This window comes from Octopus sinensis, linkage group LG7 (assembly GCF_006345805.1).
Source record: "Octopus sinensis linkage group LG7, ASM634580v1, whole genome shotgun sequence".
Lineage (NCBI taxonomy): Eukaryota > Metazoa > Mollusca > Cephalopoda > Octopoda > Octopodidae > Octopus > Octopus sinensis.
Window position 1 is genome coordinate 96408352 of NC_043003.1, and position 24236 is coordinate 96432587.

At 35.3% G+C, this 24236-nt stretch overlaps 1 protein-coding gene across 2 annotated transcripts; it reads right to left on the bottom strand.

Moving 5' to 3' along the window:
• Positions 1 to 739: 739 nt before the first annotated feature.
• On the bottom strand, positions 740 to 9817 carry LOC115214477. 2 transcript variants are annotated; one of them, XM_036504976.1, is made up of 3 exons: positions 7703 to 9817; positions 3515 to 3582; positions 1104 to 1248 (listed from the first exon to the last, which is right to left on the bottom strand). In XM_036504976.1, the coding sequence occupies exons 1-3, from the start codon at positions 9809 to 9811 to the stop codon at positions 1233 to 1235; spliced, it is 2193 nt and encodes a 730-aa protein (XP_036360869.1). In that variant the 5' UTR covers positions 9812 to 9817; the 3' UTR covers positions 1104 to 1232. The 2 variants fall into 2 exon arrangements, with proteins under 2 accessions (XP_029639536.2, XP_036360869.1); XM_029783676.2 differs by lacking the exon at positions 3515 to 3582 and having other exon boundaries at positions 740 to 1248.
• Between the last annotated feature and the right edge of the window lie 14419 nt (positions 9818 to 24236).

The following is a 24236-nucleotide window of genomic DNA, read 5'->3' on the forward strand; positions in this document are numbered from 1 at the left end:
GTATCATTGGCGATTTTCTTTCTCATCTTCCTTTCCTTGGACCTTTTCTTTTTTCTATATTTCTGAGGAAGATCTTCTTTCTTCCCTCTCCTGAGCATCCAATAACACTATATTTGTTCCACGTCCTCACATTGTGTTTTCTCTTTGTTCATGTTTGGATTAACTATATATATATATATATATATGCACATATTCGTGTATATATATATATGTGTGTATATATATACATGATAAATCGCTAGCCACTACGCATTCTTTATTTTCTCTCCTTGATTCTTTCTATGTTCCTTTCAGTGGAAGTGCGTAGGCTTGAAATGTTAAAGACTTTTTCATTTCCCGAGCATTTAGTTAATACATTTGTTTGTTGTCTACACCACCTGTCTTTGTCTTTTGTTTTTTGTGAATTCTCCCCTTATATATGTATATATATATATGCTGTGTTTACATCCCCATAACTTAGCCGTTTGCAAAATATACCTATAGAATAAGTACTATGCTTACAAAGAATAAATCCTGTTGTCAATTTCTTCAACTAAAGGTGGTGCTCTAGCATGGCCACAGTCACATGACTGAAGCAAGCAAAACAATAAAAAAGCATGCCATTTTAATCCCGAGCAAAGCCAGGTATCTCTGCTAGTTATATAAATAACCAAACTTTAAAAATAAATCAAAACAACTCCCTATCTATGCTGTCATGGAAAATGAATGTGTTGCATAAATTTTATTTATTCTGTTATTCAATGTTAAAATCTGTTTTTATATTTCATTGGGAAATATGTATGATAAAACACCAGACTTATGCATTAAGATATTTAGTTTGCTCTCTTACAGTTAAGGTTCAAAACTGCCAAAACCATCTCTGCCTTTAATTCCTCCAGGTTCAATACAATAACTACCAGTTATATACTGTGGTTAGCTCAGCTCACTACAAAATATAATCTTCAACCAAATCAAAAGAAATCAATATTTTTACACACACAGCCATCAGTTTTCATAACTTCTTATCATTAAACAACAATGATATTTTATGTTTTGTTTTCTTTTTTAAATATATTTTTTATATAATAAAAAAAAACAGTTTAATCCTTTAAATCATTTAAATCACTTTGGACTTAATCCACGGAATTTTCTGTGCTCATATTCCATATAAGAAGATTTGGAATTGTAAATGAATGCTTTTAAAGTGTCTTTAGAAAAGCTTTCTGGTAAACAACAGTCAGATGCCTCTGGAACTATACTTCTGTTTGGCTGAAATATAATACTTTCAAAATTAATATAAACTAAACTAAAATAATAAATTATTAATTTCTTTTTTTAAATATAAATTATAATTTAGCAACAAAATTCAGTAATATATATTTCATTATAATTTTTAACACACAAATGCATAGTAAACAAAAACTGCGAGAAAACTGAGACACAAATAAAAAGATCTAATGCTTTATCAACACTACAGCTCAGTAAATTGTTCTATGAGACAAGCTTCATCATTGAAAGAGATCTAAGATGTGTTGTTTTTGTAGTGTGGCCTATTTTATCAGGAGCAATATCTGATAAGGCCTAGTGCTAGAAAGAGATCATTTATGACTGCCATAGTTTCAGTTCATAACCCACAATGAAGATGATCAAAATGAACTCAGTCAGATCATAACAGTTATTGTTCTTTTACTGTGTTAGGTGTTGTTAAGCAACAAGATGGATAAGGGTGATTAGGTGGTCTAGGGCTTAGGAGCAGGAGACCCCAGACCTTGGAAAAAAAAGAACTTTGGTCATCTTGTTGTAGTCGAGGGCTCTTCATTGACACCCGGCACCACTGGGAGGTGGCCCTCGAAGTCGCTGGAAATGGAAATCTCCAGGTCCAAATTCTTGGATGGCTGTGTTAGGTGTTGGGAGAATTGGGTAACCTAGTAAAATGTTTGATCTGAATGACATTTGAGGTTGTAAAATTCGCTTATGTGCTTTTTTGTGTATGGGACAGGGAGTTTGAGCATGGAATGGAAGGGACTGTGTATGTAACAGTATGCTATAGCAATACACTCTGCTCCCTGCACACACAGAAAGGCCATCATTTTATCACATGTGTTATTTTATGTTGTGATTTGCTGCACAAAAGATTGAAAATTCAAACAGGACCGATTCTGTAATATATAGTTTGCACTTTCAAGATTTTATATCAGAGTATTTACCAAATGTGCTGCTTCAAAGTGTTCCAGGTATGTTTGTGTGCATTACTTTGCTTTCTTTATGAGTAAGTAAGTTCTCCGGATAGTACTGTCCTAGAGTTCTTGGACTCATAGACTGTCCCCATGGTGTACAAGTGATAAAGATCACAATAACCCCACCACCAAACAGGATGCCAGTCCATTGAAGGGTTATTCATTTACAGCTGAGTATTCAACTTTTCCAAAGATTCTGAAAATTATGTCACATGTGCCGCGGTGTATTGTGTAATTTTCCTTGTGCACTAAATATCAAATCAATACCACCATATGAGTTATTCTGATTTATAAAACAAATTGGTATATAAATATACTGACAAGATAGCGTGTGTGTGGTTCCAACTGTATGAAATTTGTATGAAACCAAACTAAATCTAAATTGCAGTTCTTCACTTGTATATTTTCTATAGAATTTTAACCCAAAACTTTTATATATATATCAATGGGAATTGTAGCTGTGATACTAGTGCCGGTGGCATATAAGAGAACCATCCGAATGTGGCTGTTGCCCTGACTGGCCTCCGTGCTGGTGGCACGTAAAAAGCAACATCCAATCGTGGCCGTTTGCCAGCCTCGTCTGGCACTTGTGCCAGTGGCACGTAAAAAGCACCCACTACACTCACGGAGTGGTTGGCGTTAGGAAGGGCATCCAGCTGTAGAAACACTGCCAGATCAGACTGGGCCTGGTGCAGCCTACTGGCTTCCCAGACCCCAGTTGAACCGTCCAACCCATGCTAGCATGGAAAATGGACGTTAAACGATGATGATGATGATGATATATATATATATATATATATATACACACATACATACATACATATGTATATGTGTGTGTGTGTGCATATGTTTATGTTTATGTTTATTCCCCTACCATCCCTTGACAACTGATGTTGGCATGTTTATGTCCTTGTAACTTAGCGGTTTGGCAAAAGAGACTGATAGAATAAGTACTAGGCTTACAAGGAATAAGTCTTGGGGGTGATTTGTTTGACTAAAGACAGCGCTGCAGCATGTTCACAATCAAATGACTGAAACAAACAAAAGAATAAGAGTGGCTGTGTGGTAAGCACCTTGGACAAGTGTTTTCTACTATAGACTCGCACTGATCAAAACCTTGTGAGTGGATTTGGTAGATGGAAATTGAAAAGAAGCCCGTCATATATATATGTGTGTGTACATGTTTGTGTGTCTGTTTGTCCCCACCAACATCTCATGACAACCAATGCTGGTGTGTTTACGTCCCCATAACTTAGTGGTTCAGCAAAAGAGACCAATAGAATAAGTACTGGGCTTACTAAGAATAAGTCCTGGGGTCGTTTTGCTTGACTAAAGGCGGTGCTCCAGCATGGCCGCAGTCAAATGACTGAAACAAGTAAAAGAATAAAGAAAAAATAATAGAATATATAGACATTTATATGAAGAAAAGAAAATAGTGATAAATCAATCAATAATTATATTTATTAATTATGAAAATAGACAAAATCTCTGACAGCTATTTTGATTCAAACTTTAAAAATTAATTAAAATAATTAAATCATTATAAAGTTGAATCTCATTGGAGGTAGAAAAAAGATATACCATTACATTTTTGTATATATATGTGTTAAGTTTACGGTAAATTCATTGGATATTATTATTCCTTAATGAGGCTTATTTAACCTCTAATTGAACTTTTATATACATACACACACACATATATATATATACACATATATATACATACATATATATATATACATATATATGTATATAAGCACATATATATATATGTATATATCTGTTTTTTCGTTGTTTGAAAAATGTCCGTTTCCATGTTTTTGTTTTTGTTTTCATTTCTCATTGTGTTCTACGCTTTTTTGGTGTCTTGTACCCATATGTGCATGTATATATACATATAGATGTAGATATGTACATATATGTATGTATATATGCATATGTTTTATTTATTATTTTGTTATTATATGATCGAACACCACACATTCACTTCCAAGTAAGTTTTATTTATATATATATATATATATATATATATATATATATATATTATATATATATATATATATATATATATATATATATATGTATGTATGTATGTATACCCATATATATATGCATGCATACATATATAAAAATTAAATAATGTGGGTAGAAATGAATATTATTAAATAAACCAGTGGCCTAGTATACTTAAAAATGTCTGAAGATTATAAATTATATTACATATATAAATAAGAGGAATAGCCACCAAGGTGGATTCTGATATGCTAGAAGAAGACGCCAACTCGCCTTATCACAGAGAATATGCTCTCAAAAATTTTACCAAATGCCAAAATGTATGCAAGCAAGACAAAATAAAGCAATTAACTCCATGCCTTAAGATTTCGCTATCAATGATCACTTATGTGATTATCCGTAGCTCTTCAGTGAAGTTGTTGCAGGATACATAATCTGTGGAACTAGATACAAAACATCCTCACAACAGAGAACATACATAAAGTTCCACCAATTATGTATCAGGATCTCATTTTACAAATGTCTTCACACTGGTATGCCAAAACTGGAAAGGATCTGTGATTAACAAAGTTCTGCAGCAAAACCATCGGCTAGAGAACATGGCTATTTAAAAATTGAATAACGAAGGTAGAAATTAATATCACTCTTTTACTTGTTTCAGTCATTTGACTGCAGCTGTGCTGGAGCACCACTTTTAGTCAAGCAAATCGACCCCAGGACTTATTCTTTGTAAGCCTAGTACTTATTCTATCGGTCTCTTTTGCTGAACTGCTAAGTTACGGGGGTGTAAACACACCACCATCAGTTGTCAAGCGATGTTGGGGGGACAAACACAGACACACAAACATATACACACATACATATATATATATATATACATATATACGACGGGCTTCTTTCAGTTTCCGTCTACCAAATCCACTCACAAGGCTTTGGTCAGCCCAACGCTATAGTAGAAGACACATGCCTATGGTTCCACACAGTGGGACTGAACCCGGAACCATGTGGTTGGCAAGCAAGCTACTTACCACACAGTGGCCTAGCATACTTCAAAATGTCTGAAGACTATAAATTATATTACTTATATAAATAAGAGGAATAGCTACTAAGGTGGATTCCTAATATTCCTAATATGCAGATTTCTTTCCGGTTTTGGTGTGTCAGCATGAAGTCATTTGAAAAATGAGATCCTGATACGTAATTGGTGGAGCTTTATGCATGTTCTCTGTTGTGAGGATGTTTTGTATCTAGTTCCGCAGATTATGTATCCTGCGACGACTTCGCTAAAGTGCTACAGATGATCACCTTTGTGACCATTCATAATGAAATCTTAACGTATGGAGTTAATTGCTTTATTTTGTCTCCTTTTATCTGTCTTGCTCACATACATTCTGGCGTTTGCTAAAATTTGTGAGAACATATTCTTTGTGGTAAGGCGATTTGGTGTCTTCTTCTAACATATTAGGAATCCACATTGGTGGTTATTTCTCTTATGTATATATATATTTATGTATTTTATATATATATATATATATATATATATATATAAGAAGGATGACCACTAAGTGGACATCCATCATCAGTAGTGAATTTTCTTGAGAAGAATCTTTTCTTGGTGGTCCAAGAAAAGATTCTTCTCAAGAAAATTCACCACTGATGAATTGCGGACGTTTACATATGTAAATATGTAAATGGTAACAATGAAACCTGGTATGTGGCTAATTATATTTTGTATCTTTTCATTTGTCTGGCTCAAGAACACAACATGCAGCCCAGTCCGGGATTCGAACTCACAACCTCGTGCTGTCAAGCAATGGTGGGCAGGGAGACAAACAGACACAATGACACACACATAAATGTGTGTGTGTGTGTGTGTGTGTATATATGTATTCTTCTATTCTTCTATTTATTTCAGTCATTTGACTGCAGCCATGCTGGAGCACCACCTTTAGTTGAATAACTCAACCTCAGTACTTATTCTTTGTAAACCTAGTACTTATTCCATTGGTGTCTTTTGCCGAACTGCTATGTTACAGGGATGTAAACACACCAGCATCAGTTGTCAAGCGATGTTGGGGCGACAAACACAGATACATAAGCATATACACATACATACATGTATACACATATACACACACATATATATACATACATATATATATAGCATGGATAGTGCTTTTTATGTGCCAACAGCATGAGAGCCAGTCATGGGGTATTGGCATTGGCCATGTACTGGCATCTGAACATGGCCAATGCCAGTGCTTCCTAACTGGCTCCCATGCTGGTGGCACGTAAAAAGCACTATCTGAACATGATAGATGCCAGGCCTGCCTGACTGGCTCCTGTACCTAAAAAGTACTCACTACACTCTTGGAGTGGTTGGTGTTAGGAACAGCATCTACCTGTAGAAACATTGTCAGATTGGAGCCTGGTGCAGCCGCTGGTTCTCCAGACCTCAATCAAACTGTCCAACTCATGCCAGCATGGAAAACGGACGCTAAACAACGATGATGATGATGATATACGACGGGCTTCTTTCAGTTTCCGTCTACCATAACCACTCACAAGGCTTTGGTCAGCTTCAGGCTATAGTAGAACACATTTCTCCAACATGCAACCAGTGGGACTGAACCTGGATCCATATGGTTGGTAAGAAAGCTACTTACCACACACCCACTCCTGCACCTATATATATATATATAATATATATATATATTATATACGACAGGCTTCTTTCAGTTTCCATCAAACAAATCCACTCTTTAGTCAGCCTCAAGCTATAGTAGAAGATACTTGCCTAAGGTGCCACACAGTGGGACTGAACCCTGAACCATGTGGTTGGAAAGCAAGCTTCTTACCACACAGCCATACCTGTGCCTATTTATTCATTTACTTTTTCAGTCATTTGACTGCAGCCATGCTGGAGCACCGCCTTTAGTTGAACAAATCGACCCAAGAACTTATTCTTTGTAAACCTAGTACTTATTCTATCATCTCTTTTGCCGAACCGCTAAGTTACATGGACGTAAACACACTAGCATCTGTTGTCATGTGATGGTGCGGGGACAAACACAGACACACAAACATATATATATATAATATATATATATATATGTATATATATATATGTATGTATATATATATATATATATATATATATATATATATATGACGTGCTCCTTTCAGTTTCCATCTACAAAATCCATTCACAAGGCTTTGGTCAGCCCAAGGCTATAGCAGAAGACACTTGCCCAAGGTGCCATGTAGTGGGATTGAACTCAGAACCAAGTGGTTTGGTAAGGAAGCTACTTACCACACAGCCACTCCTGATATATATATATATATTGCTGAAATATTTGTGATAATTTTGGACCTAGGGTGAGTCATATTTTCCAATGCAACACTATTGATATGGTTCAAGCATTAAAAAAGGTCCATAAAGCAGAAGAAAATGCCCATAAACTTTAACTTACCTCCAAGCTTGAACTTCTTTTAGAGTATTTGTTTGAATTGGCATTGAATTTTAATATTTTCGAAGATGATCCACTGCTACAAACAGTGGCCTCATTTTTGTAGGAGTGATAATCCATGTTTGTGATAACTGTGTGCCCAGAACATGGCTTTGCTCCGCAATCATCTGATTCTAAATGATTGTTAGTTTTCTTGACATCTGATTCTGAAGAAGTCGCATTTATTTCAGGAACAGCTTTGTCAGGTTTCTGTGGAAGACAGCGTTTTATTCGAAAAAGATTCTGGTAGTTCTTTAAAGACTTTTTGTTTTTGACAGTTGATGGGAACAGTTTGGATTTTTTTAGAATTAATTCATCAGGTAATTTGGAATTGACAACTGTTTTTAGTTTAGGATTTTTACTCTCTGATACATTTTGATTTTTATTTAAATGTGGAATAATCTCTTTGAAACTAATGACATTTAAGCCAGAATCCAGCCCTGCTTTGAACTCATCTGTAGCTCTATTTTCTTGTTTAATTTTCATCTCTTCACTCAAAGGGTTCACTCGATTTTGTGTGTATCTTCTTACCCTCCTTTGTAATTCAAACAAATTTAACTTCCATTCAAGATCTTTTCTATTTCTTTGATTATATTTTAATGAAATTTGGCTGAGAATCCTTTGGTTTGGAGCAGTTATGCTCAATTGTTTTTTTAGTGAAAACTGTTTCACAACATTTGCGGTTCTAGAACACCTCTTTGCTTCAGCCTCACTACAAAAGGAACTTCGGTTATTCAAATTAACTTCTTTTTGGGTTGATTTTGTCACTAGTGAACTATTTCTATCTATATTAGCTTTCATTTGTCCAGTTACTGTAGAAAATGGTCTGACTTTAGAATAAAATGCATTTGAACGATTCAATTCTCTGGTTCTAGATTTAAAATCCATACTTTCACCGCATCCATTGACACCTGTAATGCTTTGCCTCAACTGTTCAATAGTGGTGTCTGTATTTTCTTTATTCTCTTTTATTTTACGGTATATCTGATTCAACCAGTTATCTTTTGAAGAACTCAGCTTTTGGTTGTTAAGTGATACAACCATTTCATGAAACAAATGTAACTTTGGCTTACCATCTCCAAACTCCTCTGTCTTTGCTGCATAATTTGGCTTTTTAAAGTGTTTTGGGGGCATTAATAATTTCTTAGTTAAAATAGTTTTAGACTTTCGGTATTTCTCACTTGGAATATAATTAAATGAAGAACTTGACTGTATTTTATATGATACTAAATTATTAGAAACATTCTGTATTTCTCCAAGAACAGTCTGTTGGGAAAGAATTTGTTGTTTAAGAGATTGGCTTTTATGGCTAAATGTCTGTGGTGAGTTTGTTTGTTTGTCTTTTATGAAACAACTTTTTGTTGGTGTTGATGTTAAAGAGTTTCTGACAGATAATACATTAGACAAATTATCAGTTTTTCTTTTCATTTCATTCAACTCTGAAATTCTTTCAGCTATTGCTTTAGACTGGACAATATGTCTAAGGCCAGGAGATCCTGTCTTAGACCAGTCATTTTGTTTTTTACAATATGCAGCTTTTAAAATCATATTATTGACTTTAATATCTATATTTTGTAGTTTGACACAAGGTTCTGAACCATTACTAACTGGTTTATGATGAACCCTTCTTTCTGTACAATGAAGATTATTACTCTTTGGTTTTGGAGACCATATTGGTGTATCTTTAAATTGATCATTACTAATTTTAATTCTTGGACTAATACAGTTTTGGTTTCTTTTATTGATGGTTTTTGACTGATGAAAATGTTTGCCTTGAGTGAGTTCTGTCAGATCAATATGAAGTGTCTTTGAAGTTGTTTGAAGTTCTTCAGTTCCTTGATTGTTGATTTGTTCTATGTGTGATTTTTGTTGAGCCAAGTTATCAAATGTTTGAACTAACTCTAATAATTTGTCCTTACTGAGTTGAAAATTATTATCTGGTTCAAATATTTTGGTTGATTTCCTTGAATTTGAACATCGATGGAAATGGTCTAAATAAAAAGGAAGAGACTTGCCTGTTAGAATGTTACCTTGTATATTGCCAGGCAGAACACGATTCCAAGATTCATTCATTTTGGCAGGACTGAAATATCAATAATTAGTATTACAAATTGTTATCAAAATATCAATAAGTTTTATATGAAAAATATATAATTTATAAGTTCATATTTACTATTATATAAGCAATGGATCTGTCTAAGTAAGCAAAAATTTTCGTTTCATACTTTAATTTAAATTTCTGTCACCCACTATTATGCTTCTTTTAGACTAGAAAAGGTATTGTATCATCATTCTCTCTCCGCTTCTCTTGTATCCATGCTTTCTAATCTTTCTTTATAATAGTCCCACTCACTTGAAGGGGATCTTAGACTTGTGAGCTACATTTTGACCTCACAAGAGCCAATACCCTGAAAAAACCCCACTCAACATGATTAAGTGATTGGCGTTAGGAAGGCCATCGGCCACAGTAACCATGGCAAAGCTTGGTTTCTGTGGATCAGATACTGTCAGACCACTTAACCTATTCGAACATGGAGAACGGATGTTAAATGTGATGATGACGATGATGATGATGATGATGGAGGAGGAGGAGGATTAACCATTAGTATGTTGAATAGCAAGTATTTCTTCAGACTCACTGACTCTTGTCGTGTTCATCTATGTCAATAATAGTAATCCTTTCTACTAAGGGCACAAGGCCTGAAATTTATGGAGAGGGGATAAATCGATTACATTGACTCTGGTGTTTCACTGGTACTTAATTTACCGTCCCTAAATAGATGAAGGCCAAAGCTGACCTTGGCAGAATTTGAACTCAGAACATAAAGATGGACGAATGCCACTAAGCATTTTGCCTGGCATGCTAATGATTCTGCCAGCTCGCTGCCTTATTAACAATAATAATAATTCTTTCTACTATAGGCACAAGGCCTGGAACTTGGTGGTAGTGAGGAGACTAGCCAATTACATTGACCATACTGTTTAACTGGTACTTAATTTATTAATTCTGAGAGGATGAAAGGCAAAGTTGACCTCGGTGGCATTTGAACTCAAAACATGAAGACAGGCAAAATAACCGCTAAGCATTTTACCTAGCTTGCTAACAGTTCTGCCAGCTTGCCACCTTAATAATAATAATAATAATAATAATAATAATAATAATAATAATAACAACAACAACAACAACAACAACAACAACAACAACAACAACAACAACAACAACAACAACAACAACAACAACAACAACAACAACAACAACAACAACAACAACAACAACAACAACAACAATAATAATAATAATAATAATAATAATAATAATAATAATGGTGGTGGTGGTGGAGATAATAATAAGACCTACCAGTCCAAGAGATTGAAATTATGGAATTGTAAGAACATCAGATCAGATACTTTACAACATTTATTTCAGTTCTTTGTGTTCCAAGTTCTAATTCCACCATGATCTACATGGGTGGCAGACTCTTTCTTTTGTCCAGTTTACAAGTCTACATGGCACCTTGACAACTTTTTGTAGAGTTCACTCAATTGCAAGCATTTGGGCAGGTCTCCAGTTGGAGAACACCTTATTACCTTCCTGCCTTCATTCCACCAGTCTTGGAGGTTATCAGCACAGCTTTTCCTCCTGACTAAAAGAGCAATATGTATATCACCATCATCATCAACATTTAATGTCTGCTTTCCATGCTGGCATAAATTTGATGACTTGACAGGAACTGGCAAGGCCAGGAGCTGCAACAGGTTCCAAAGTCTGTTTTGGTTTGGTTTTTATAGCTGGATGCCCGTCCTAACACCAACCACTTTACAGAGTGTAGTGAGTGCTTTATACATGGCACCATCACCAGTGGTCCATATTGGTTTCATATTTTAGTACAAGGACAGCAATTTCAGGAGAGGACGTAAATTGATTGTTCTGACCCCCAGTACTCAACTGGTACTTATTTTATCAAGTGTGAGGAAATGAAAGTCTACCTTCACAGCATTTGAACTCAGAATGTAAAGATGGACAAAATGTCACTAAGCATTTTTCCCAGTATGCTAATGGTTCTGCCAGCTCACTTCTTTTCATATATATATATATATATATATATATATATATATATATATATTAATAGTTATCGCCATACTAATATGGCATTCTTAAAAATAAGAATAAAGCTGTCGCTGATTAACTCCATGAAGCCATCGCCTCAAGCTAGCTACTTGACACACAAACTGCGTCCGTTATTAAACCTTCGAACAGGGGAGGTCAGCCGCTTCATGGAGCTAATCAGCGACAGCTTTATTCTTAATTTTAAGAATGCCATATTAGTATGGCGATAACTATTAATTTCCAGAAACGCTGTCGTAATCTCTTTTAAAGAGACTTAGTAATTTTAATATTTCTATTATATATATATATATATATATATATATATATATAGAGAGAGAGAGAGAGAGAGAGAGAGAGAGAAAATAGTAAAAAGTGAAAAAACTATATATTCAACCACGTGCTTTCACACACCAACTTTCTCACTTATATATATATGTATATATATATATATATATATATATATATATTATATATATATATATATATATTAATAGTTATCGCCATACTAATATGGCATTCTTAAAAATAAGAATAAAGCTGTCGCTGATTAACTCCATGAAGCCATCGCCTCAAGCTAGCTACTTGACACACAAACTGCGTCCGTTATTAAACCTTCGAACAGGGGAGGTCAGCCGCTTCATGGAGCTAATCAGCGACAGCTTTATTCTTAATTTTAAGAATGCCATATTAGTATGGCGATAACTATTAATTTCCAGAAACGCTGTCGTAATCTCTTTTAAAGAGACTTAGTAATTTTAATATTTCTATTATATATATATATATATATATATATATATATATAGAGAGAGAGAGAGAGAGAGAGAGAGAGAGAGAAAATAGTAAAAAGTGAAAAAACTATATATTCAACCACGTGCTTTCACACACCAACTTTCTCACTTATATATATATGTATATATATATATATAAATATATATATATATATATATATATATATATTATATAAAATCTGTTTTGTCTGTCTGTGTGTGTCTTCTAGGATCTTGGGCATTCTCCATCTGATTGTGCTCAAATTTGATATGTAGATACTGATGGTATCCAGGCATGAATAAGTCTTGAGAAAATTACAAAAATCAATTCCAGGTGAGAATGTGATCTATAAAGCTGTTTTTGTCTTGCTTTTCTTCCGTCAACCTGTACATAACTGCACCTTCCATTTTTGTTGTTTTTGTACTGTTTAAAGGCATGTTTCTTTCCTGCCAAGCTTACTATTTAAATCATGTTTGTGTTCTCCCAGTCAACAGCCTTATCATTACTGGTACTTTAAACTCTTCGGTTGCATATTTGTGTGAATAAAATCGTTTTTCTTTGGAATAGAAAAAATGTCTACCTTTATTTCTTCTTTTGCTGGTATCTCAAATTTAGGTTAAATCAGTGTTTTTCAAAGGGGAGACCTCTGGGACGGTCGGACAAGTTGTTTTGAGAAAATTTAGTATAAATGTTTGACAACTCAGCACCGTCCAATGGACAGGGGGCATTTTGCTCGTATATATATATATATTATATATATATATATATATATATATACTTTATTTAAAGCAGCAGAAAATTCAACAAAATCTGTTACTCTGAGTTTCTCGTTGCCGTTCATCAGACAGTTTTTGCTAAAATGGAACCGATATATCAATTCAATCTAGACTCTTACAAACGCTACACCTTTAAAAATATATATATATATATATATATATATATATATATATATATATATTAGAGGGAAACCACTATGTGGACACCCATATGCTAGAAATAGATCTGCTACAGTCTCACCACTAAGAAATGTTCTCAAGAAAAATCTAGCAAAACAACCAAAACGTAATCGAGCAAGACAAAAGAAAAAGTAATAAAAGTATGGATTATTCGTATACATGTCTCACTATCAACAAATTATGTAATCTTACTTACACAACTTACGTAATTATCTGTAGACCACTGGTGTGAAATCGATGTTAATTAAATTAATATATAATTTCTCACCCTCATTTGAAATTTAAAATTAAATTAATAAGTTCTCTAACCGGCAAAGGCCGCTGCAGTAAAGTATTATCTGTAGTAAAGTATGACTTGTTGAGAGAACAGAGCAGGTAAAATCCAGGTTATATGTTTCCTAGCTAGCAGAACCTCGGAAGAAATAATTACTCAACGAGGAGTGCTTCACTAGCTACACATCAAGCCTAAGATATCTTAGTCAAATGAAGGTTACATTGTTGTCAAGGGGTGCCAAGTTAACACAAAGGAGATTTGATTGAAAATGAGAGGAAAGCACAGAGTGAAAGGACATACACACACACACACATATGTATGTATGTATATATACAGGGGCTGGACAAAATAATGGAAACACCTAGCACATAACATCATAATTTTGAAATATCTATAAAACTGTCAAAAGTTTGTTTATTTTTGTGCTTTTTGATTTATTACTAGTGTTGCTTAATATGTTTTGCTAAAATTACTGTTTCTTTTCAGAAAAAGGTAATTAAAATTCATTAAAATGACAGATCTATTGGCCTTTCAAAGAGGTCAAATTGTTGGTGCTCGTATGGCAGGTTCATGCATAATTAAAACAGCCGAAATATTTGGTATATCAAAAGTAATGACAGCCTTTGAGAAAGAGGGAAAAAACCTACTCATTGAAACAAAACTCCGGAAGAAAACCAAAACTTTCAGATAGGGACCGTTGGACTCTTATGCGAATTGTTAGAAAGGATCACAAAAGAACAGCTCCCAGAATTATTGCAGAGCCTAATGACCACATTGAGAACCCAGTTTCCACAAAAATTGTTCGCCAGGAGCTGCACAAAGCCAGATTTCATTGGAGGGATGCAATCAAAAAACCATTACTTTCAAAAACAAACGTTGCAAAGCATTTAGAATGGAGTAAAAACCTACAGAATTGGTCCCTAGAGCAGTGGAAGAATGTTATTTTTTTGGATGAGTCATCCTTTACTTTATTTATGATCACCGGTCAAGTAAATGCATGGAGACAGCCAAAAGAAACATCTGACCCAGACTGCTCTCTTCCAACTGTTAAACATAGAGAAGGATCTGTGGGACGGGCTATATGTTGGAAATCCACCAGCACAATGGTTTCCCTTCATGGCAAAGTTAACAATGAAGACTATTTAAGCATTTTGTTTGATCAAATTCATCTTATGGTTGCAGAACTGTTTCCAGAGGGAAACGCAATCTTTCAGGATGATAATGCACCAATTCATACAGCTAAAGTTGTTACTGAATGGCATGAGGAACATTCTTGTGAAGTTGAACATCTTATCTGGCCACCACAGACCCCAGATCTCAATATTATTGAACATTTATGGTGCATTTTAGAAAAACAGGTATGAAGTTGATGCCTGCCACTATCATCACTACAAGAACTGGAGACTGTTTTAGCTGAAAAATGGACAAACATTCCTTTGGAAAGAATTCAATCTTTGTACAAGTCCATATCTCGTAGAATTCAAGCTGTAATTACTGCCAAAGGCAGTCCTGCCCCATATTAAAATAAATTTGTTTCAAATTTTAAGGTGTTTCCATTATTTTGTCCAGCCCCTGTATATATATGTGTATGTATAGGTGTGTATATATATATATATATATATATATATATATATATAGAGAGAGAGAGAGAGAGATATGTGTATATATACATATATATGTATGTATACATATATATATGTATGTACATATGTGTGTGTGAATGTGTGTTTGTATATGTATACATATACACGGACATGACAGAAGTAAATAGACACTAATAATCATTGAAATTTATTTAAATTTGAAATTATACATCCAAATTATTTATTAATTGTTATAATGTGAATATTTAATATTTAGTAGACATGCCCTTTGCATTTTTCAATGCAAGGACTCTATTAGGCATGTTACTGATCAGATGACAAATATTCACTTAGAGAATTTCTTGCCAAGTTTCATGTAGTAATCTCAAAAGATTTGTCTTTGAAGATGCTTTCTTGTTCATTTTATGAAGTGCCCTGTACATTATGTCCCAGAAGAGTTCAACAGAATTCATATTTGGTGACTGGCTTGGCCATAGAAACTTTTTAATAATTTTGGGTCATTTTAGCCTTGTGACAAGGAGCCCCATCTTCCATAAATAAGGAGTCTTCTTTAATCAATTCACCACTGGAGAATATTGGAAGGAGTCCTTTCTGCAATATAGACACATTTATCTGAGGTTATGTTTCCCTCATACTCCACCAGATATGTTCAACCATTGCTCTAAATCGCTCCCCAGAACATCACAGAATAGCTGCCATGTTTCATTGGTGGCCAGAATCTTTTCACATCAAATTCTTGATCACAGTCTCCAGACACACACTCGACTACTGTCAGGAAATACAGCAAATCTGGACTCATCAGAGAATATGACAGTGTCCCAAAATGCTAATGGCCTCTCCACCATCTCATTGGCCCAATCTTTTCTCCACTTGTTGTTGGCTGGTCAAAGAAGTGGCTTCCTTCTTGCTGCTTTGTGGAGATACCTGACAGCTGTTCTGGGACTGACATCAACTTATTCAGAGGCATTGCAACGTGGGTTATCCTCCACACTTCCCTTAGCAAAGAGAAGAGTCCTATCAGAGGGCCCTGGTTGATTGGGGTGAGGTGATGTGGACTCCTTCTCCTCTCTAGTGAATTGCACAATCACTACAACAGGGGTCGCCCCCCCCCTGTCGGAGCCTCGTGGAGCTTTAGGTGTTTTCGCTCAATAAACACACACAACGCCCGGTCTGGGAATTGAAACTTGTGGGATCCCAAGGTTTTTCTGCACTTTTACGCTATGTCCACCATCAGAATGATCCTCAAATATGGCCTCTTTGGAATTCAGAGAGTTCCAAGGCTTCTTTTGTACATGGCATGATTAAATAGTCACATATAGAAACTGAAACAAAAATGTCAATTAAAAAAATATAAACCATTACAAGTTAGAATAAGCATAAAATGATGTTTTATGGGGTGTCTGTTCACTTCTGTTGTGTGTGTGTTTTTCCATTTTATCTATAAGCACATCTTTCTCTGTTTTAATTTTTAATTCATCTAATGGGACTGGTAGTTCATGTACTACATTGCAGAGTATATTTTTTACTTCTATTTCAGGTTTTAGTGATTCTATTACTGTCCTCTCTAACAGTTCATTGTACTTAATGATCAATCTTGACAGTCTGTCTGCATGTCCCAAATTTTTCGATTGTGCCATCTTAAAATCATAATTTAGCAGGATCGTCCCTCAGCACTGCAATCGGTTGGCTGTGTGTATGTGGGGATACCCTTTTTCAATCCATAAATCAAAACAAAGGCAGTGTTCTGTTTGCAGACTGAATTTTTTTTTCCATGTAGGAATTTGTGAAATTGATGGCTACTGCCTCCTTCTCAATTTGGCTATAGTTTTTTTTCAGCTGATAACAATGAATATGATGCATGTGTAATAGGTTTTAAACTACCATTTTCAAACCTGTGTAGAATTACTGCTCTGATCCCACTCTCGCTAGTATCTGATGCTACTATTATTTTTAGTTTTGGATCATAATGCAATAATGACAGCTCTGATGTTAAAACCTTTTTAATTTTTTGAAATGTCTTTTGGCATCAGTCAGACCAATACCATATAACATCATTTTCTCAATAGGTTGTTCAAGGGTGCTTTTAACTCATGCATGTTCAGTATAATAATTCACAAGCCCCAAGAACGTTTGTAATGTAATATTTTTCGGTGGTGGCATATTTTTTATTGCTGTCGCTCTTACAGGATCTGGTCTTCGACCATTTTTATCAATCACTTGTCCCAGATAATTTATTTCTGGCATAAAACACTCGCATCTTTCTTTGCTAAGTTTGAATCCATATTCCTTTATCCTATCAAAAACCATTTTAACATGTTCTTAATGCTGGTCTCTAGACTCACTTTTTATGAGTATGTCATTCAAATATGCTATAGTGAAATCAGTATCCGCAAGCATAGTGCCCATCAGTTTTTTTTGTCTTGTCGTAGATTAATTATCTTTTGGTATTCTTCCGCCACTGTTTATAAAGTTAATTTAGTATCTTGCTCTAATTTTGTTAATATTTGATCTCGTATTTCCCCATTTGTACCTTCTTCTACCCAACTTTTATGTTCTTCCTTAAATATTTCCTCATAACTTCTAAAGTATGCTGAAAACATAATCCCTTCTTCAGGATTATAAACAAATTCCTCAATTGAATTAGCTACTCCATCTGCCAAAAACAAACTTGATGTGTTCTTCAGTTGCAGCAATAATTCAAAGAACTGCTGAGTTTGCTGCTGTATAAATTGCTGTTGCAACTGTTGTTGTTGCTGTTTGTTTGTTTGTTTGTTTGTTGAGTGAAGTGGTCTTCATCCCAGAGTGGGAGAAGTCCGAAACGGGGTCCTTTGCTATTCGTAAGACCCTCAGAAGAGAAAGCAGGTCAACCCCCGACACCGAGAGCATCAACGGATGGATGAATGTGCATCCAGGCTCAGCAGTTGCGTAGGAAGTCAGGGACAAGAAAAAGGAAGAAAGAGTGAGAGAAAGTTGGAGCGAAAGAGTACAACAGGGGTCGCTACCACTCCCCTGCCGGAGCTTCATGGAGCTTTAGGTGTTTTCGCTCAATAAACACACTCAATGCCCGGTCTGGGAATTGAAACTGCGCTCCTCCGACCGTGGGTCTGCTGCCCTAACCATTGGGCCATTGCGTCTCCTGTTGTTGCTGTATCACAGAGGCTAAGAGTTCTTGCATGCTAAGAACTTTGAATGTCTCACTATTATGATGTGGGTGGTTTTATATTATTTTTTGCTGTGCAAAATTCGAAAACCTCAACTCCACTGTTATGAAGTGCATGAAATTAGAATCCTTGTCACTGCTTTTACAAAGTGAGAGGATTTTTAATATTTCCATTGTGTGTTGTTCAAATCCTTGTTGTCCCTGTTATGAAGGCTGCAGACTTCTGGTATATTCATGCACCAACTGTCAAATCACCAGCATGTAATCCATATTTCTTCTTTTTAGCTTCTACACTCTGCCAGAAACTCGGAAAGAACATGCTGTACTGCTTGGCATTCGGGCCAGAAGCTCCAAAACGAACAGTTTAGAGTGTTTAGGTTTCAATCTAAGGACAGGTACCGAGAGTAATAAAAATCAAACATCCTGTCAACATCATGGTGTTTGGAGTGATCACTAGTGGTGGTGACATTATGCCTCCATTCATCTTCTCACATGGCCTCACACTTAACACAGAGGCCTACATCAAGTGCTTGGAGGAGGTAGTGCAACCCTGGGTCAAGAGGGTGGCTGCTGGAAGACTCTGTCTGACAACAGGACTCTGCACTATGCCACACATGCAGGAGAATCCAGTCATGGCTGTCAGATAATTTCTGTGACCACATCACTCCTAACATCTGGTCACCTAACTCCTCAGACTGTAAACCCCTTGATGGGGATCGTTCAGAAAAGTTGCAGGAGAATCCGAAGTCGTCTGGAGGCTGTGATTGAAGCTAATGGTGATTTTATTGAATAAATTTACTTTTTAGTATTTCAAGATATTTTAATGTAATTTTGGTAAATATACCTGTTAAAATGAGATCTCAGTGTTATTTTCACTTTTGTGTAATTTATACGTCAGTCTATTCACTGCACCCTGTATATATACATATATCTATCAATATCTATAAAGCTGAAATGCGAAAAATTTGTGTGTCATTTTGGGATAGGAGGGGTTTAAGGGGCGGTAGATGGGGTCGGATTGGCTCCAAAATTTACAGGGACATGTAAAAAGAGGCGAGGAAGTGACTGGACTAGTTTAGAAACCCCTATCTCAAAAGCTGTGGTTACTAGAGCAACAAAACCCAGACTTTGACAAGCATTTGTCATTTCTCTCTTTCGGATATCACCCTGTTTTCTTCAATCTCTCTCTTTCTCTCTATATCGACATTTGACTGCTTCGTCTCTCTGTCACTCTTTCTTCCACCACCTCTCTCACTGTACATCTGTCTGTATCTATAGAAAGTGTTGGCAGTCGCAAAAGTTTAAATATTCCCGCCACAGGTCTTTTAGAATGGTGAATTATTGTCACCCACCATTATCGCACAATCATAACAGATATTATTAATCAGATATATTGTGTTAATTTATATATATATGTGTGTATATATAAATATGTATATATAATGAGTATACATATATATATGTGTATATATATATATATATAATCTAAATATATTATCGTCATCAACCCCTAGACATTAGTGATGGTAATCGCTCAAATAGTGGCACATACAAAAGGCAAGTGTGCTTTCCGTTGTCACTGCCTGATATTTATGATTGATCTTTCAAAATATTTTCTTTCTCAACTTATTCAAGATCTTTTGTTTTTTATACATAGGAGATAGATAGATAGATAGAGAAAGATAGAGAGTAAGAGAAAGCGAGGGAGAGTCAGAGAGAAAAGAAGAGTAAGAGAGTGGGAAAGTGAGAGAGAAAGGAGAGAGAAATAAAGAGGGGGAATGTGGCAATAAGAAACAGAAAGGAAGCAACAGAAAGTAAGAACCACACCCTCACCCGCACGTAGAGCGGGTCACCTTAAGCTAGTCTCTATATATATATGTGTGTGTGTGTGTATATATATATATAGTGCTTGGCGTTAGGAAGGGCATCCAGCTGTAGAAACTTTGCCAGATAAGACCGGAGCCTGGTGCAGCCTTCTGGCTTCCCAGACCCCCGGTCGAACCGTCCAACCCATGCTAGCATGGAGAATGGACGTTAAACGATGATGATGATGATGATGATATATACATACACATATATATATATATATATATATACATACATATATGTATATATACATACATACACACATATATATATATATATATAGGTAGATAGATAGCTATACGTAAACGATGATGATGATGATGATATTTCATCAGTTACACAAAGGTTCCACTTGATTAAATAAACGGAATAGTGTGCTCATGAAATTAACGCAAACATGTATACCCTTAGCGTAGTTCTCAGGGGACATTCAGCTTTTTGAATTACAAGTACTACTCACTTTTGCCAGCTGAGTGGAAGGGAACAACATGAAATATGTTTTGCTCAAGGACACAATGCACTACTGGGTGTTGAACTCACAACCTTACGGTCATGAGTTGAATACCCCAACCACTAAGCCATGTGCCTTCACTGACATATGAAGGCAAATATATATATATATATATCACCGTGACCAACCAGGCTATCAGATGTTGTTACACATCACTAGTCACAATGCGCTTCGCATTGTTTTAACCTTCAAATGATGCTACCCTGCTGAAGAAAGAGTGAGAGAAAGTTGTGGTGAAGGAGTACAGCAGGGATCGCCACCACCCCCTGCTGGAGCCTTGTGGAGCTTTAGGTGTTTTCGCTCAATAAACACTCACAACGCCCGGTCTGGGTATCAAAACCACTATCCTACGACCGCAAGTCCGCTGCCCTAACCACTAGGCCATTGTGCCTCCACACACACATATATATACATATATATGTATGTACATACATATATATATGTATGCATTGTAAATATGCACATGTATATATATATACACACACACACACTTACATATATATATATATATACACACTCGCATATATATCAAATCATGAAAAGCTCCGATATGCATATTAAGCTACCAGTTGACAGACAAAGCAGTCATACATTATTATGCAAGCACTACAGGTTTTGCTTAATTTTATAACTCATGCTTTATGCTATGGTTGAATATTTTATGCTCTTCAATAGGGAAGGAAGCCAAGCACATCTCCGGAGAGTGGCCAGCAAACCATAAAATTGTCGCTCTCTTCAATCTCACACACATCAAAAACAAAATGAATGTGCTTATAATATCCTTATATGTTCTCTCACAGCTAGGCTTTCTAATGTTAAAATTATTTTATTCTTTATGATTCATGCATAAACTTCTCCCTCTCTCTCTCTCACACACACAGTCACAAATGTTAGTATTATATAAGCAATGTGTGTGTGTGTGTGTGTGTGTGTGTGGTGTTCATGTCTTTTTGCTTTGATACTGTGCACAAATTGTAAACAAATGTAAGCAATGTGATTTGTTTATATAATCTTCTGTGGAAACATATTGCTCATGTTCAAAGTAATCTTGCTTGGAAATAATGAAGGGTTGGTGATAGGAAAGTGATGGCATGTGGTTTAGTCGGTGCCGGTGGCACATAAAAAGCACCATCCGATCGTGGCTGTTTGCCAGCCTCGCCTGGCCCCCGTGCCTATGGTACGTAAAAAGCACCATCCGATCGTGGCCGTTTGCCAGCCTCGTCTGGCCCCCGTAAAAAGTCCCATCTGATCGTGGTCGTTTGCCATGTAAAAAGCATCCACTACACTCATGGAGTGGTTGGCGTTAGGAAGGGCATCCAGCTGTAGAAACATTACCAGATCAGACTGGGTCTGGTGCAGCCTTCTGGCTTCCCAGACCCCAGTTGCACCGTCCAACCCATGCCAGCATGGAAAGTGGACGTTAAACGATGATGATGATGATGTAAAGTTGTGAGTTCAATTCCCCGTGACATATTGTGTCCTTGAGCAAAGCTCTTTACTGCATGTTGCTCCAGTTTACTTAGTTGGCAAAAATGTGTAGTATCTGTATTTCATAGGGCCAGCTTTGTCACACTCTGTGTCACGCTGAATATCCCTGAGAACTACATTAAGAGTACATGTATCTGAGGATTACTGCTCACCCACATGCACATTAATTTCACAAGAAGGTTGTTCTATTGATAGGATCAACTGGAACCCTCGTTGTCATAACTGACGGAGTGCTGGTTGATAGGAAGAGAATCTGGCCATAGAAAACTTAACCTCAATGAATTTTGTCTGATATGCAAGAATGGGAAACTAGATGTTAAAATGATAATGATGATGATGATAACGATAAGGTGAATTAAAAGATAGTAATACTTGACAATAGTAAACAAATATAATTATGTTTCACTTACTTGGTATTTTGTTAAAAAACTATTACCACAATTTGTATTGTTTGTGTCAAATAATTATTATCCAAGAAATAAAACTGATGTGCATCTAAGAATTAATCTCACAAATTTAGTATTATTAATTATTTTTTCAATAAATATATGTAAGTGAAACCTTCTCAATATTGATTCTTAGTAGAAATTCTTTTCTGATTTTGTACTTGTTTAAATTATAATACGAAAGATTCCTTGGCTTAGCATTTCAGCATTCATAACAGGAATGGAGTTAAATATATTGATAGACTTATATCTGCTAAGAAAAATATCATTCCCTGTACAATCTAATGGTGAAGGAGGTGGTAAACTGTAACTCAATGTAGCATGTCAACAAGGCTATATGTAATTGCACTGATCAAAGAGAGTGCCAATATGATGGCGGCCAAACATGACCTATTTAAATGTTAAAGAGTTTTAGATTTGATATATATTGAATTTTATATATATTCTTACAAGAATATTATTCTGTAAAGAATAACAGGTATATTTTACATCTTCAGTATTATGAAAGAAAAAAGAAGTAAACAAATAAATTACTTGCCTTTGATGCATAATCATGTGATCAATACTATAAAATTATTTCATGTTTCTCTTTAAGTAAATTTGATTTCTTTTGGAAAAAAGGAAAAAAAAAATGTCAATAAACCACACTCTAATAATCATTACATCAATAGTTTTGTGTTCATTTTTAGATATGTAAAGCCGAAAAATTTATATGAAAATTGAAGTAAATGTTTAGCACTTTAGATCTATGAATATCCATCCCTCGTAAATATTTGGTAAATAGAAGTTGTGGAGTTTCTTATGTACATAGTTTTCTTCTTTTATCAAAATATCAATGGTAAATGATTCCATTGCTGTGATTAATCAGCGAACAAAAGTAGTGTTGTATCTTCAGTCAGCAAAGTATGAAGAATAGCTGCTTCCATCATCAAAATTAGTTGATGTGACAATAATAATATATCAGCCTTACATAAGAGTTCACTGTAATAAAGAAAAAATCTCACCATCCGCAAGAGTCAGATTGTGATGGAATATTTACTTTACAGATAAACCAATCAGTGAAAGACTTATCAGTTAATCAGCACTGTATAAAACTGGAAACAACAGTACTTGATTGATTTCTTTTTTCTTGAGCAATACAACCAGATGAATGAGATTAAAATCACTTGTTGACAGTTATCTCATCACCTTGTGATAGATGAACTTCACTTCCACATTCAAATGAAGAGAGTAAAACTTAAAATTTTATTTTTGATGTTTTGAATAATGGATAATGATTAAAGTTTCTTTTTTTTTTTTGAACAAGAGAGGAAAACT

Bases quoted from the DNA above. Each gene is read 5' to 3' on its own strand.
- LOC115214477 (XM_029783676.2), bottom strand. From the start codon at position 9,811: ATGAATGAATCTTGGAATCGTGTTCTGCCTGGCAATATACAAGGTAAC. The intron at 1,249-7,702 runs GTAAGTTAAAGT...ATTATATTTCAG, and splicing joins AAAGAAGTTCAAGCTTGGAG to CCAAACAGAAGTATAGTTCC.